Source organism: Syngnathus acus, chromosome 13 (assembly GCF_901709675.1).
Source record: "Syngnathus acus chromosome 13, fSynAcu1.2, whole genome shotgun sequence".
Classification (NCBI taxonomy): domain Eukaryota; kingdom Metazoa; phylum Chordata; class Actinopteri; order Syngnathiformes; family Syngnathidae; genus Syngnathus; species Syngnathus acus.
The window spans coordinates 6,091,142-6,107,614 of NC_051098.1; the positions used below are offsets into that span (position 1 = coordinate 6,091,142).

Below are 16,473 nucleotides of genomic sequence, written 5' to 3' on the forward strand. Positions count from 1 at the left end.
ACAAAACAAAGTCTGGCATCTGTTTAACTTCTGAGATTGGATACATTACAATTAACAATGTTTTTGAGCTTCTTACGTCCTACTCTGATGTGATGATTTACTCACTATTACAAGCTGAACATGGTGTCTGAAGTAGCAATTTCCTTAAATCACAGAAGCATGAATGCAATGGTATAACCAGCACAATATGAGAGTATATTTGTATCTGATGCAAAGGTAAAATCAGAGAACGTGCACTAGAACAACAAAAACAAAAACTTGTGCATTCATCACAAGTAACCTCCCTTGAAAACAAATAAAACTTTGACCCAATGAAATAGCGACTGTGTCTGGAGATAAACATCAAACTCTGCTATGAATATTCTGAGAAACATTTTGCAAAGTCAGTGAAATTATAGTTTATTATAGTGAAAACCAACTAAGACTACATCCTGTCCAAATGTATACTGTGCATGTATTTAAAGACACGGGGCTCTATTTTCATAGACAAGTGCAAGTGTGCTCGGCATAAAAAGTGGCACATTTTGATGTTTGTGCTGGGGCAATTAAGTTTAGAATTTGGCAGATTGCGCTTCATTTTGGCGTTTTCTATGACACGCCCCCTGGCAGCTAAAAACAGGTATGTAGACTGCGCGCTTCACCTGCGCTGAATTTAATGGAAAATACGAGAAGCCACTTCGATTAGCTGGGAATCAAGTCAGCGGTTGCTCACTGCCACAAAGGTGCAATCGCTCTTCTCCTCTACGAAAATGTCAAAAGGACAAAAACTCCACCAGTGTGCACAGTGAGACCACTGTGATGCGCTATGAGTATAAGCTTCTTATTTTACACATTTCATTAGTCAATTATTTATTTTATATATTCTAATTTGGTTATGCTCGACGCAATAAAATTGCTTTTGGTTCAGTGCTTTAGAATGTGGTTTGCAAATATTACATATTCTATGCCATTAATTAAGAATGCCATTAAGAATCTGACAGCATTGTATTCAAATACATGATATCGACACAAGATAGGTATCACACACAAGGTGTCACAATATCAGCGCTTTTGATGAATATTTTGAGTAGTGGGTTATACCATAATCGGAACATTTAGAAATAGAAAAACAAAGAAACTAATTGAAACAAATAATAATGATCTATTTTCCAACATTACAGATCCGCAACTGAAGGAGGAAAGAACCGCATGTGGTTCATATAAAATAAATTGGATGATTTAGGTGTGGGAGAACGTGACAGCCCTGGCCTTCACCTGGAATGGAGATTTTGCAACATCAGGGAACTCAAACATCTCATAGAAAGGTATATTTATGCAAAACACAGAGGCAGAAAAATCCATATTTCCTTTCCGATATCTCAATACTTTGGTCCATACGGTACAATATTGTAGGAAACAATTTTTCTTTGTAGTTTCTTCTTACCTGTGAGGTCATATCTTACAGTTGTAACCTCAATAACAAATTTATTCCTTTGATAGATTGACATTAATAACATAGCAGTAGTTAAGCTATGCGTAGATATAATTGCTGTCTGTAAAGAGACAAACACACATCTCTCGCTCTTTCTTAAAGACACACGTTAAAAACACACTCTTGTCCACCGAAACACACAAACATGCAGAGGGAACAGATGCACTTGGTGGTCAATGATTCAGTCAGTGTGGTTCTTACGGACAGAAGAAAGATGAAGCATATCTTCTGAAAGAAAACAGAAGGAAAAACTTCTTCAAAACAAGCATGTACAGATGCAGTGAATTATCTCCCTGTATATCGAAACTCCCCCAAGTTTAAACATTGACCCTGGAAAAAGTGTTACATTCAAAGAATAAATACAAATGTGAGGTAGACAGTCACACAACTAAACTAAGTGTAATGTTGGATGTTATCCAATTAAAAAAAAACAACCACCAGAAGCATCTGGATATAATGTATAAAGTCTATACGTATAATCCACATTGTTGTAGTAAATGTTTTGAAGACACTTCTGGTGTGAATATTACATTATCTTCTTATATGTGTAAGAGTAACTTAGGAGAAAGCAAAATTGAAAGAATCCCAGAATCTCTACAAAAGATAAAGTTTGTATAACGTACCGGGGCATATTAAAAAAGAAAACATTTAAATGTAGTAAATGTATGTGTAGAGCTTTTCCTAAAATGTTCCAATTCTTTCATTCATAAATAGTCAATTAACTCAGTTAAACAACGGAAAAACATTCCTGCCAATACATTATGATAACAGTCACATCTTGTGTTTTCAAGGACAAAAGCAATCGGTAGGGAAAAGGAGTTTACCAGTGGAGGTGCTGGGTTGACAGCTCTGCGGGCTACTAGTTTGTTCTGGCGGCCCATTTAAGATTGTCTGTAAATGTCAGAAGATAGATGTACATGGAGGTAAGGGTTTGCTCATAGAGGATGTGACGTGTGGGTGTACTTTTAAATAAAACTACATGGATTGTGTTCTGCAAGCACTGCTGGTGAAAGTTTGAATTTAAATTTGTGATTTCTTACTTTGTTCCTTCCTCTGTGGCACCTTCAGCCTCTAATTTCCCCTCCTCCTCCATCTTCTCTTCTGAGGTCAGATCCTGTTTGAGATGATGACGGAGAAATTTCACAACCACCATGGAAAGGATAAGGAGAGCAAGTGCTCCGCCCACTGATGCACCAATGGCAACGGCAATTGTTGAGTCTCTCGGTGGGGGAACTGTGGGAAGCAAAGAAGCGAGTTAAGTATGTCCTTTCGACAAGAGATGCAGTGGTGGCTAAGAGCTCTACAAGGCTGATTAAACAGAGTAGAGAGAAAGTGCTGCAGAGTGAGCCTGGCTAGTGTGTAAGTGGGAGAAAGATGCTGAGGGACTAAGTTCAACCTCTCGTCGGCCATTAATAAATAAAAAGCTGAGTCAGGAGCACAAGATCCACAGCATCAAAGAAACAAATCATGTTGTGTATGGTTATCGGCATTAATGGCAAAAATTATCTTTGCTGTCCATTTAATAACCTATTAAAATTTCAACAACTATTCTTTTGCAGCTCCCCACTCAAGTTGACACAAACAGATCCAAAGTAGCTCACTTTTTTTAAAAAACACAAAAAAGTGAAGTTTAGCTCCAAGGGCTATATTTTTGTGCCATATTAGCACAAGGTGCAGTCTAACTGTGTGTATGGGTGGATTTTTTTTTTAGGGGGGGGGGGGGGCGTAGTTAGAAATGGGCATCTGCACTGCTATGGAAATGAACACAGCCAATTTGATTCCTGGTCAATCGAAGCGGCTCCTCTTATTTGCTGCCAATTCAGCAAAGGTGAGGTGGCCACATGGCGTAAGGGCCACATGGCGGAAGCATAACAGACTCGCTTGGTGCAGTTCGTGTGCAAAGTTCATTTATAAGGAATTGCTCCACTTTTGTATGACGTAAAATTGGCCGCTGTAAAGATGGCCGATGTAAAGATAGCACTTGCCTTCAATAAATTCATTTCTAATATGAGGGTTTAGTAAACACTATTGTCATATTTATGAATGAAATATTATGACATCCATCACACATATCTGAACTCGTAAATCTTGTAACACCAGCTGCGCCACAACTTAGACCTACTTTTAGTTGGTTTAGATCTAGTCTACTTTCTGTCACCAAATTGTTAGTTATCGGGAGTTGGACCAGAGGCGTGTAATAGAAAATGTCCTGGGTCTACCAAAAGTCCCAAAAAGAGGTGAACTAGACATGCTCAGCATGAAAATGATGTTTTTATGCTGAATACATGTGCAACTATCTATGAAAATAGAGCCCTTCGACTGTCAGTTTCTCCATGAGGTAAGGTTAGTATCTTACGTTCAGTAAAAACCTTAAGTCTTATGACCCCATGTCCATGTATGCGGTCCGGAGGATTTATCACATAACAGTTGTAAATCCCTTCATCTTCCTCCTGGACGTCTAATAGGGTGATTGACAGGTCATTTTTTTCCAGGTTTCCTGCAAACAGCACCCTTTCTCCAAATCGCTCTGGAACCAAAGCCACCATTCCTTTCTTCCGGTAGTATGCCATAAACTATGGAAACAGACAAACTATTTCGTTAATGTTGTTTTGAAACGCGCACTATTCATATTTAGCTATCTTTCTTACCATTTGTTCCGTATCATTGATTGATTCATGGTAGGTCCAGTTCATGCTAAACTTGTTTGTGTCTATTTTATAACAGGAAGTGAATGTGCATGGGATTTTGATATCCGACCCATTCATCACGTTGATTTTACTGGTCACAATAACGTCCATGCTTGAACAACCTGAAAGATAACAAAAACATTTCATTACTTGTAGCACATTAATATGGGATTGCATTTGTGCAATAGCTACATTTGATTTAACATTTTCAATGTCAGAAGTTGTGGGAAAAACAGAAACAAGACAAACTCTTGGATGTCCTCCATTGCTGTCCTTTGTGTAACGTGTTGTCCACTGTTGGTTTTGATGGCAGGTTCCATTGTATTGCACTCGTTTGACATCACACTATTTACATCGTTTACGTAAGAAACAAGCTTGATCTGATACAATTCCAAATAATAGTATCGTTATCTGAACTAAACTGTACCACATGATACAGCATTTAATTTATAGTTACACACTATCTTACACACTGTAGACAACCTCTCAAACTGACTGAATGAATTCACAAGACTATTTCTTTTAAATACCCCAAAATAGATATTTTGGGACAAGTGAAACAAACATGCTTACCCTGTGGTAGGCTACATGCCAGCAAAACGAACTGAAACTAGCATTATAAATTGTACTTCTAGGCAGATAGATGACTGCCTGTCAAAAATGACTGAACCTATTTCTCCTTTGGAAAGGATAAAGGAGCGGTTTTGAGGTTAGACAAGCAGAAAATAGCACACTTCTGACCAATGGCACCCCTCAGAGAAGAGCTTGGATTCTGTAATGATGGCAGTTTTATAACAAACGAAAAGCATCTCTTCATTTAACAAGCAAACAACCTTACTGCTGAAGGCGTTTGCACACTACTGCAGTTTGGCACGTCACTGGTTTCTTTCAAAAGACGCGATATTATAGCCTATACTAGTTGACTTGTGGAGAATGACGGCCTATACCGTAGAGTGCTTGAGGCATACGTAGACAACGTGTACATTAACATCGGGATTTCAAACTTATCTTTGTCGCGAGCCACTTTGTGCATACGGTTTTCCTCAGATGGCCTCAGTGAAAAATAAATGTGTAGTTGTACCTCATATCACATATTACACACAAAAATGTATAGACTACTACCTTTGAAATCAGATGTTAAGGATAGATGTTTGTTCAATTTCTGTTATTTACTGTAAAAAAATAAAAGGCTCAATGTAATTTACACATTTTGGTACAGATTTTAGCCTGGGTCATGGAAGTTGACAAACATGATTTGTTTTCCTGGGCCACATAAAGTGATGTGGTGGGCCGAATCTGGCCCCCAAGCCTTGACTTTGACACCCGTGAGTCTTTAATTAACCTAACATTGATGTTTTTTGATCAGTTGTAGTTCTGGCATGAAAGACTCTCTGGGTAGGCAGCCACACTGAATGGCACGTCGAACATGTTTTTTTTTTTTCAGAACAAGCTCATATTGTGAGTTTATATGAGTAACAGGGATGGGGCTCTGCACCATTCTCTACTGCAGTCGGGTGTTCTTGGCTGGGGTCCAATTGCTGCTGCACCACTGCCTCTCTGCAGCACGCACACGCAAACACACACAAATGCACATCATCCAGCTAAGTTCTGTTTTGAGGCTGCACAAAATGTGCGCCTCCCCCAACACACAAACAAACACATGCACCCACATCTTCAGAAACTGTGTTTTGTCAGCAGCTGTGAGCATGCTAAGCTAAGCATGCTATTTCAATGTCATCCCCAAATACTGACCTACAGTAACTGCTTACACAGCCAGAACCAAAATATTTACACAGCCAGACCCAACGCATTTAAGCATGCACTGCAATTAACCCACACTTTTTGCACATTCCTTTTGTTGCTACAAGATTGACACACAGACGCTGGTGGGCAGACACACACACGCCCAAAACCCATTTACACATTTAGCAATACTGTAATGAGTGGCTATAAAGAAAAGTCTGCACATCCTTGTTAAAAATCAAGATTTTGTAAAGAGAAATCAAGACCAAAATAAATTATTTCAAACCTTTTCCATCATTGATGTGACCAATATAACCTTTAAAACTCGGTTGTTCATCTGATTAACCCCAAATAAAGTTTGGCTGCTCTAGTAGGCTTTTCCAAACAATTTTATTTAGATTTTAAGTAAAAGTCAGTTTGGTGCTAACACTGACTGCTATTTGGAACTGCTCAAAATAAAATCTTTGTAGATACTTATTGTTTAAATATCCATCCATCCATCCATCCATCCATCCATCCATCCATCCATCCATCCATCTTCTTCCGCTTATCCGGGGTCGGGTCGCGAGGGCAGCAGCTTCAGGAGGGACTCCCAGACTTCCCTCTCCCCAGCCACTTCATCTAGCTCATCCCGGGGGATCCCAAGGCGTTCCCAGGCCAGCCGAGAGACATAGTCTCTCTAGCGCGTCCTGGGTCGTCCCCGGGGTCTCCTACCGGTGGGACATGCCCGGAACACCTCCCCAGGGAGGCGTCCAGGAGGCATCCTGATGAGATGCCCGAGCCACCTCATCTGGCTCCTCTCAACGTGGAGGAGTAGCGACTCTACTCCGAGTCTCTCCCGGATGACCGAACTTCTCACCCTATCTCTAAGGGAGAGCCCGGACATCCTGCGGAGAAAACTCATTTCGGCCGCTTGTATCCGGGATCTCGTTCTTTCGGTCACGACCCATAGCTCGTGACCATAGGTGAGGGTAGGAGCGTAAATCGACCGGTAAATTGAGAGCTTTGCCTTTTGGCTCAGCTCTCTCTTTACCACGACGGACCGGTACAGAGTCCGCATTACTGCCGACGCTGCACCGATCCGCCTGTCGATCTCGCGCTCCATCCTCCCCTCACTCGTGAACAAGACCCCAAGATACTTAAACTCCTCCACTTGGGGCAGGATCTCATTCCCGATCCGGAGAGGGCATTCCACCCTTTTCCGATCGAGGACCATGGACTCGGATTTGGAGGTGCTGACCCTCATCCCGACCGCTTCACACTCGGCTGCGAACCGCTCCAGTGAGAGCTGGAGATCACGGCCTGAAGAAGCCAACAGCACAACGTCGTCTGCAAAAAGCAGAGACGCGATGCTGAGGTCCCCAAACCGGACACCCTCAACGCCTCGGCTGCACCTAGAAATTCTGTCCATAAAAATTATGAACAGAATCGGTGACAAAGGGCAGCCTTGGCGGAGTCCAACCCTCACTGGGAACGAATCCGACTTACTGCCGGAAATGCGGACCAAACTCTGGCATCGGTGATACAGGGACCGAACCGCCCTTATCAGTTGGCTCGGTACCCCGTACTCCCGAAGCACCCCCCACAGAACCTCCCGAGGGACACGGTCGAACGCCTTCTCCAAGTCCACAAAACACATGTGGACTGGTTGGGCGAACTCCCATGCACCCTCGAGGATCCTGTTGAGGGTGAAGAGCTGGTCCACTGTTCCACGGCCAGGACGAAAGCCACACTGTTCCTCCTGAATCCGAGGTTCGACCTCCCGACGGACCCTCCTCTCCAGCACCCCTGAATAGACCTTACCAGGGAGGCTGAGGAGTGTAATTCCCCTGTAATTGGAACACACCCTCCGGTCCCCCTTCTTAAAGAGGGGAACCACCACCCCAGTCTGCCAATCCAGAGGCACTGTCCCCGATGTCCACGCAATGCTGTAGAGACGTGTCAGCCATGACAGCCCCACAACATCCAGAGCCCTTAAGAAATCCGGGCGGATCTCATCCACCCCCGGGGCCTTGCCACCGAGGAGTTTTTTTAACTACCTCAGTGACTTCAACCCCAGAGATTGGAGAGTCCGCCTCAGAGTCCCCAGGCCCTGCTTCCATAATGGAAGGCGTGTCGGTGGAATTGAGGAGGTCTTCGAAGTATTCTCCCCACCGACACACGACGTCCCGAGTCGAGGTCAGCAGCACGCCATCTCCACTGTAAACAGTGTTGACGTTGCACTGCTTCCCCCTCCTGAGACGCCGGATGGTGGACCAGAATTTCCTCGAAGCCGTCCGGAAGTCATTCTCCATGGCCTCGCCAAACTCCTCCCACGCCCGGGTTTTTGCCTCAGCCACCGCCGAAGCCGCGTTCCGCTTGGCCATCCGGTACCTGTCAGCTGCCTCCGGAGTCCCGCAGGCCAAAACGGCCCGATAGGACTCCTTCTTCAGCTTGACGGCATCCCTTACCGCCGGTGTCCACCAGCGGGTTCGGGGATTGCCGCCACGACAGGCACCAATGACCTTACGGCCACAGCTCCGGTCGGCCGCCTTAACAATGGAGGCGCGGAACAAGGTCCACTCGGACTCAATGTCCCCCACCTCCCCCGGGACGTGGGAAAAGCTCTGCCGGAGGTGGGAGTTGAAGCTCTTCCTGACAGGGGATTCCGCCAGACGTTCCCAGCAGACCCTCACAGAACGTTTGGGTCTGCCAGGTCGGACCGGCATCTTCCCCCACCATCGGAGCCAACCCACCACCAGGTGGTGATCAGTTGACAGCTCCGCCCCTCTCTTCGCCCGAGTGTCCAAAACATGCGGCCGCAAATCCGATGACACGACTACAAAGTCGATCATCGAACTGCGGCCTAGGGTGTCCTGGCGCCAAGTGCACACATGGACACCCTTATGTTTGAACATGGTGTTCATTATAGAAAATCCGTGTCGAGCACAGAAGTCCAATAATAGAACACCGCTCGGGTTCAGATCGGGGGGGCCGTTCCTCCCAATCACGCCCTTCCAGGTCTCACTGTCATTGCCCACGTGAGCATTGAAGTCACCCAGTAGAACGATGGAGTCCCCAGAAGGAGCGCCCTCCAGCACTTCCTCCAGGGACTCCAAAAAGGGTGGGTACTCTGAGCTGCCGTTTGGTGCATAGACACAAACAACAGTCAGGACCCGTCCCCCCACCCGAAGGCGGAGGGAGGCTACCCTCTCGTTCACCGGGGTGAACCCCAATGTGCAGGCGCCCAGCCGGGGGGCAATAAGTATACCCACACCTGCTCGACGCCTCTCACCGTGGGCAACTCCAGAGTGGAAGAGAGTCCAGCCCCTCTCGAGAGGGCTTGTACCGGAACCCAAACTGTGCGTGGAGGCAAGTCCGACTATATCTAGTCGGAACTTTTCTGCCTCGCACACCAGCTCGGGCTCCTTTCCAGCCAGAGAGGTGACATTCCATGTCCCAAGAGCCAGCTTCTGCAGCCGGGGATCAGACCGCCAAGGTCCCTGCCTTTGGCCGCCGCCCAGCTTGCAATGCACCCGACCCCTTTGGCCCCTCCCACAGGTGGTGAGCCCATGGGAAGGGGGACCCACGTTTCCTTTTCGGGCTGAGCCCGGCCGGGCCCCATGGGCGAAGGCCCGGCCACCAGACGCTCGCCTTCGAGCCCCGCCTCCAGGACTGGCTCCAGAGGGGGGTCCCGGTGACCCGCGTCCGGGCGAGGGAAAACGTGATCCATTAATTTTTTTCATCATAAGGGGCTGATGAGCCGTGCTTTGTCTGGCCCCTCACCTAGGACCCGTTTGCCATGGGTGACCCTACCAGGGGCATGAAGCCCCAGACAACATGGCTCCTAGGATCATAGGGGCACGCAAACCCCTCCACCACGATAAGGTGACGACTCACGGAGTTTAAATATCACAACTTAAAACATTTTAGGCTGTTGTTCATGCCGATCAATCAAAACCAATGCTTTTGTCTCTTATTTATTGTCTTTGTTTGAATGGGAATGGTTAATTCTAAACACAGCCACATCCCCAGATACTGATGATCTCAGGTGTTTATTTTTATTTCCCCTCGCTATTATCTTGTGCAGGTCACATTCACGGTGGAAAAGGCTTTGAAAGTTATTTGGTCTCATTTTTGATAGTGTAGACTTTTTATATCCACTGTACAAAGGCTATCAATGAGTCAGCGGTCCTGTACGGGAAAGACGGGCCAAGACAGAGGCGCTCGCAAAGACATGAAATACTGCAGTGAGGCAGCCTCATGCATACCTCAGTCCTTTTGCCCCTCCCATCTGCCTCACTTGCCTCCGCTTCTTACCTCATACTAACTCCCAGTACCCAAAATGTTAGTCTTATATTATTGGCCCACCCTTATTACGACTGCATGTACATACCGCTTGGCCAGTGTATGTTACACAGTCAGGGAAAGTGAAGATGAACGTACAGTACATTCAATGTAAGAAGAAAGAATTCTGAATGATATGCAATGTGAATTTGTATTCAGTGTTGCTACACCATCATCTTTTGAAAATGGAAATGGATGCCACATGCTTCATTATAGGCCAGTAAAACACTGTGATTTTGATAGAAACCTATAGGATGTCGATTTTCAGCCCGGTGGCAGAGGTTAGCTTGTCGGCTCACAATTCCAAGGGTTGGGGGTAAAATCTTATTTTGAACAGTATGTTATGTCAAAAAGTCAAAGTCTGCTTTATTGTCAATTTCTTCACATGCCAAGACACACAAAGAAATCGAAATTACGTTCCAACTATCCCACGGTGACAAGACATAGTACACAATATACATACAAGTAAACAACACAACAAAATAGAAACAAGAAGGCACAAACAATGAATAAATAAGAGTGATGAATAAATAATAAATAAACAAATAACATAATAAATAAGAGGAGCAAAAATGGAGCAAGTGTGCATACAGCAGACAGTCAGAATATAGCGCAAAAGTACAGGACGCTACGCAGAAGGGGGGAGAGAGTTCAGGATCCTAACAGCCTGGAGTATGAAGCTGTTGGTGAGTCTGGTGGTGCGGGAGCGCAGGCTCCTGTACCTCTTCCCAGAGGGCAGAAGATCAAACAAAGAGTGAGCGGGGTGACTCACATCACTCACAATCGTGGTCGCCTTGCGGGTGAGACGGGAGGTGTAAATGTCCTTCAGGGAGGGGAGTGCATTTATACATTTGCATTTCTCCCCTTCTTTATGTGGATTTTCCGCAGGTAACTCCGGCTTCTTCCCACATTCCAAAAACCTGCATGCTAATTTCATTAAATATTCCACAGTTGGGATTGTGCATATGAGTACATGTCTGTTTGTATGTGCCATGCGATTGGCGGTCATAAATGCATGAGAAATTAGACTATGACTAAAGAGCTCTTTCAAAATCTGGCTGATATTAATGTCTCACCAGCCACGAACCTCACCACATGTCACTGGTACAGCAGCATTTAATTAGACCCACCAGTACACAAGAATGGTGTAAACGTTAAACTCCTACTGTTCATTTTTAACAATTGAAACAGGCATTCTGACCTTGAAGATGGGGTTCATTAAATTGAGTGGCCTGATGCTGCTCTCTAGTGACCACAATTGGTAACTGCATTTTTAGACCTACTGTTTAGTAGCGCATACATATGGATAGAAAAGTAAACAAAATCTACATTGAGCTAACAGAGAAAATAAAATATTTGCTGAAATATTTGATTATCTCAGAAAACAAAGCTGTTGATGTACGTATTACACCACAAGCATCCCTACATAATTAATGATGTTGTCATGGAGACACGAAAGGGTGTGGCACACCACTTGAAGAAAAACATCACTGACTAAACAAAATCTAGTCCTGTATAGTAGACAATTGACCATCTGACCACTTTGCTCAATTTGGGGCATCCAATTTTAAATCTGATCACTTGCAACTGGCCTACTCTTGTTTTGAATAAAGGGCCCTTTTTGTACATGAACATTAATATGTGTATCATCTATTGCTTTGCATATGGAAGATTTATTTGAATGGGGATCTTCAGGAACAGATTCTCAATAATTCAATAAATATAAATATCAGTAAATCGACTTCTTGAGGTTGTATAGGCTGGAAAGCTGTTAAAGACTTCATTTATAAAGACAAGAGGGCAGCTTGTAGCTTGACGACTATATATTGTACATTCACAGTGGTACTATGGTACTGTGACAGCACCATCAGATAATGTGGCTTTAATAGTAGGTTCATCTTTATAGGCCATAGGCATTCCATCCACATTATAGTTATGAGGTTGAGGATTTTAGGTATCAAAGGGTATTTCGGGCACCCTGTAGGCTCCATTATTGGTTTTATGGGGTACAGCGTAAAGGGAGCAACATGAGTTTTTCTATTTGGCCTTAGAAATAAGAAAAAAAATGGCGAAGACATCTGTTTATGAAAGATGTTGAGCGACATCTTTTATTATTGCAACTCATAAACACGTCAAATTAATATAGGGACAAGATGCAACAATGTGGTTGTTTCAGTGAAACCTTCCTGTCAATGTAATGCAGCGTGCTTCTTACCGGAGACCGAGAGCATCACCATCACCGACAACAGCAGTAGCCGAACGTCAGATCTTTTTTCTTCCAGCGCACTGAGACACATGACCGCCGCTTGGGGAAACACGCACGTTTTTACACCTTTGGAAAAAAATTATATGAATACAAAAAGGATCAAAATATACATATGATTTAGGGTGAATAAAAAGGTTAAAACAGCATATGTTTAGAGGCAGGACATGGCTGGCAGTGTCTTTAGCCTTATAACGGTTGGTCTCATGGTTGCCCGAATGTTTGCAACAGAGGCGGGGGGGTGCAAGCTGATTCCCAAGAAATTAAATGAATCACGGCCCATTATTATTATTATTATTATTATTATTATAAAAATGATATTGCTTAAGCCACATGATAAATTAATATCAAAATTTAAAAACATGAAAATATAACCACAATGACCAGTTTAGTAGCCTGCTGCTATAGGCTATACATGTAGAATCAGATGAGATTAAGTGATGCTGTACGTGTGCACCTAGAAAAGCGTTGTTCATACTGGCAATGAATTGAAGGTATACAAACACAATAGTAACGGAAAAGACCTGCTGGTAATTGCTTGTAAGAAATGAAGTAGTCGTGCGCAGCAAACAAATAATTAACCCATCCCAATCCATCTCCTCATTCTTATCTGCAATGGATGGAAAATGCAGAAACACCTTACTCATCTGTGTTTTGACGGACTATGAGTGGGCTGAAAGGCTGTCAGCAGACCGCAGTAATCTTACAGGTAATAAAATGACACCAAATACGGAGGAGCCTGTGTCATTCACCAATCCAAACACACCTACTAGGTAAACACAGGGGTGGAGCTACGTGGTGGCCAGCATTGGGCCATGGTCACCCCTTGGCCACCCAGGGGAATTTGCGATTTTTCTGCCAATTTCACATGGGTGCAGTATGCTTACATCCCTTGATGGTCTGCAACAGGTTATTCATATTAACATTTGTATCTGGGGCTGTTGGTTCAAATACTAGGCCTTTGTATGTAGGCCGAGGTAACCTATATCCTGTTTCTGCTGGTACTCCGGCTGTCTTCCATATAAACATATTTTTCAGGTTAATGGATTAATGTGAATGGTTGTTTGTCTGCATATGCTCTGCAACGGGTTGGGGACCAGTACAGTGTGTACCCTGCCTCTCATCCATGGTCGGCTGGAAGAGGCTTCAGCTCATCCACAACCCTCGTGATGACATGCACTACAAAAAAAGGGTGGAATGATAGTTGCCCTCTTTGAAAAACAGGTACTGTATTATATTCAGTGTTTTGAGAAAGTATTGCATGTGCCATAAATAGTCATGCTTCAGTTTATTGTTGTTCTTTGTGCAGCCAAAAGATGACGCTGTAACTCTACGATCACAACACCACAATCCTTTCGTGTGTAACTGTCAAAAAATGTTTGTCACTTCACCATTAGATTCAATATCAACATTCAAAGAATATATGCTGTCTAGATAGGTAAGGATAGCTACGTATGTTGTTGTTAAATTCATGATAGACTATTTTTCTATTCAGAAATAGCCTTTGTTAATCTTTTCAGTGACAACATGGAAACAAACAGTCCTCTTCCTTTCCAATTACATAAACATACCAAGTATTTATATTATTTATGACTATTTTCCCAACGTATGACTACATTATTTTAGATGGCACTATTTATCGCTAAATGACTTCATTGATTTTCAGGCACAGACTCAAATCGACCTCTTAACTATTGTCAATAGGTTTTCAATTTATTTATTTTTTTTATCAGAAAGTCACCTGCATACAATGATAAAGGCACCTGAGCACACAAAGCAGATACAAGTATAGTGAGAAAACTGGTGGGAATCCAGTGAGATACTATCGGACTGCAGTGTTTCATGTCCACCTTCTGAACTCACTGCGAGACACTTCTACTCTCATCTTATATTTTAAACATATTTATTTAACCTCTCTTTTTCACATCGCATTGTATAATATTGTATGACAATGTGGAGTGCAATGAGGAAAGAAGGATGAAGAAAACTGTGTCTAATGGCACTGGACCTACTACAGCTGAAATTCACCCCAATCCTCAATTCAATCTTCAGCTTTTTTACGATGCAATCACACTTTTTTTTTTACAATTTAACTATGAAAAGGGTATCTTAATCTTATTAGTGGTTGGATTCCACTAAGCCTAGTTTGCTATATTGTAAAACATGCAGAAAATCCTGCTGCTATTTAAAAAATACATGCAAGATTATGCAGTGAGGACACCAGGAATAAGATCATAAGGACTACCTAAAATAAGCAATTGAAATAAATTGAACAAAAGATTGTCAGGAAGATCCATATTACACAAAGAAATGCACACTGTGTACAGTGTAGTTATGGTGTTTAAAACAAAGCTAGCATCTGTATTGGGCCACATGCATGCATACACACCAAGTGGAGATTTGCTAATCAACTGAACTCCTTGCCTCCTTTTTTTTTTTTTTTTAAAACTCTTGAGGTCTCAGCAGGAATTGGCCAGCGTTCATCTTCATTTCTTTTGTCCTTCTTTTATTCTCCCGGGATTTATCTCCCCTCAACAAAATTCAAAGGGAAAGGATTTCAGAAGGCAGCATTCAAAGCTTTGTTTGGTGATTAGACAAGGAGACGAAGTGTGTGTTCATGGCTGCGTTAGCAACAGTGTGGATACCGCGGTCCTTTGGTGAAGACTTAGTGATATTGACACCTCGAGATGTGCTTTTCATCTGGGGTTAATGTCTACATTATAGTATTTTATATTCACCCAGCCACATTAAAAAGACGAAGGAACTTTGACTCAGTCTGTTCATTGTCTTTTATGCTGTGGTCATGAGAGTTGAAACATTATGAAGTCCCATGTTTTTCATTACATCTATTTGAACTGCTTCCCTCATTCAGGGTCGTAGGAAAGATGAGGCCTGTCCCAAATGAGGTCAGATGGCGGGCAAACCATTGATTAGTTGCTAGTTTATTCATATCACATCGCAAATTTACTTAACTAATCTTCATCTTATTTTCAAAATACTGATGCTAAATCCAGATAAAGACAACATTCCATGAATTTGATGGCTTTCTGAACAGCCACGTTTCAGGTTTTCTCTTTGTATAATTATTTTTTCAAATAACCAAATCTTTGTTGGTACCATGGTGGCGCACTGGTTAGCACGTCCGCCCCACAGTTCAGAGGTGTGGAGTTTGCATGTTCTCCCTGCGCCTGCGGGGACAACGAGGCAGGAAAAAGAACAGCATTTAAATAATAGAGCCATAAAGACGCATTTAATAGCAGACACGAGTGGAAGGAGGAGACCAATCAAGACAAATTCACAAACACTCTTCCTACTGGGAAGAACTATCATTTGTGCTCAGAATGAGACAATCAACGCTACCTGGAGTGAGGATAAGTGGCACATCAGCGATACATTTTAAAACAGCCTGGAAGCAATCAGAAAACACTGCAATCACTCCTACACCAACGTCAGACATTTGAAGAATAAACTTGGTGACGAAATAAATAAAAAATTATAATTTTTTGTTTAGCCATCGAATAAAATCCTCACATTCAGCTAGATTGCACAAATTGCATCATAACGCAATAAATGATTAAAATAGTAAAACATTGGACATGCTAGTAAACATACTCTAGTAACCCTTTCACAGACATTACTGGGGAACTGAAAGATAATAGCAGTATCAATACAACACTTCCTAACTGAGTTGTGGACTGTGCTGTACTGCATATTGATCCATAACATGCTGCTGGCTGAAAAGGAAAGCACAATGGGATTCCTCTGCATGAAAAATGACAAATGAATTGGCAAACCTTGGCTAATCCTCGCAGACACCATTGATAGTGGGACGAGAACATACGGTACCTGATAAATCCAAATGATACTTGAAACCATTCATTAATGCTAAATGATTGAGGGTCTGCTTGATCACAATGAATCAACTTGGCTCAGAACACAGGAATGCATAATAGGTGGAAATAGTAAAGAAGTAAAAACGGTTT

At 43.0% G+C, this 16,473-nt stretch overlaps 1 protein-coding gene across 1 annotated transcript; it reads right to left on the bottom strand.

The window, feature by feature from the left end:
• Positions 1-1,405: 1,405 nt before the first annotated feature.
• On the bottom strand, positions 1,406-12,700 carry scn2b (sodium channel, voltage-gated, type II, beta). Its single transcript, XM_037268728.1, has 6 exons — positions 12,443-12,700; positions 4,120-4,280; positions 3,828-4,044; positions 2,512-2,704; positions 2,296-2,362; positions 1,406-1,696 (listed from the first exon to the last, which is right to left on the bottom strand). Exons 1-5 carry the CDS (start codon positions 12,522-12,524, stop codon positions 2,353-2,355), a joined length of 663 nt encoding a protein of 220 aa, XP_037124623.1. The 5' UTR covers positions 12,525-12,700; the 3' UTR covers positions 1,406-1,696; positions 2,296-2,352.
• Positions 12,701-16,473: the final 3,773 nt, after the last annotated feature.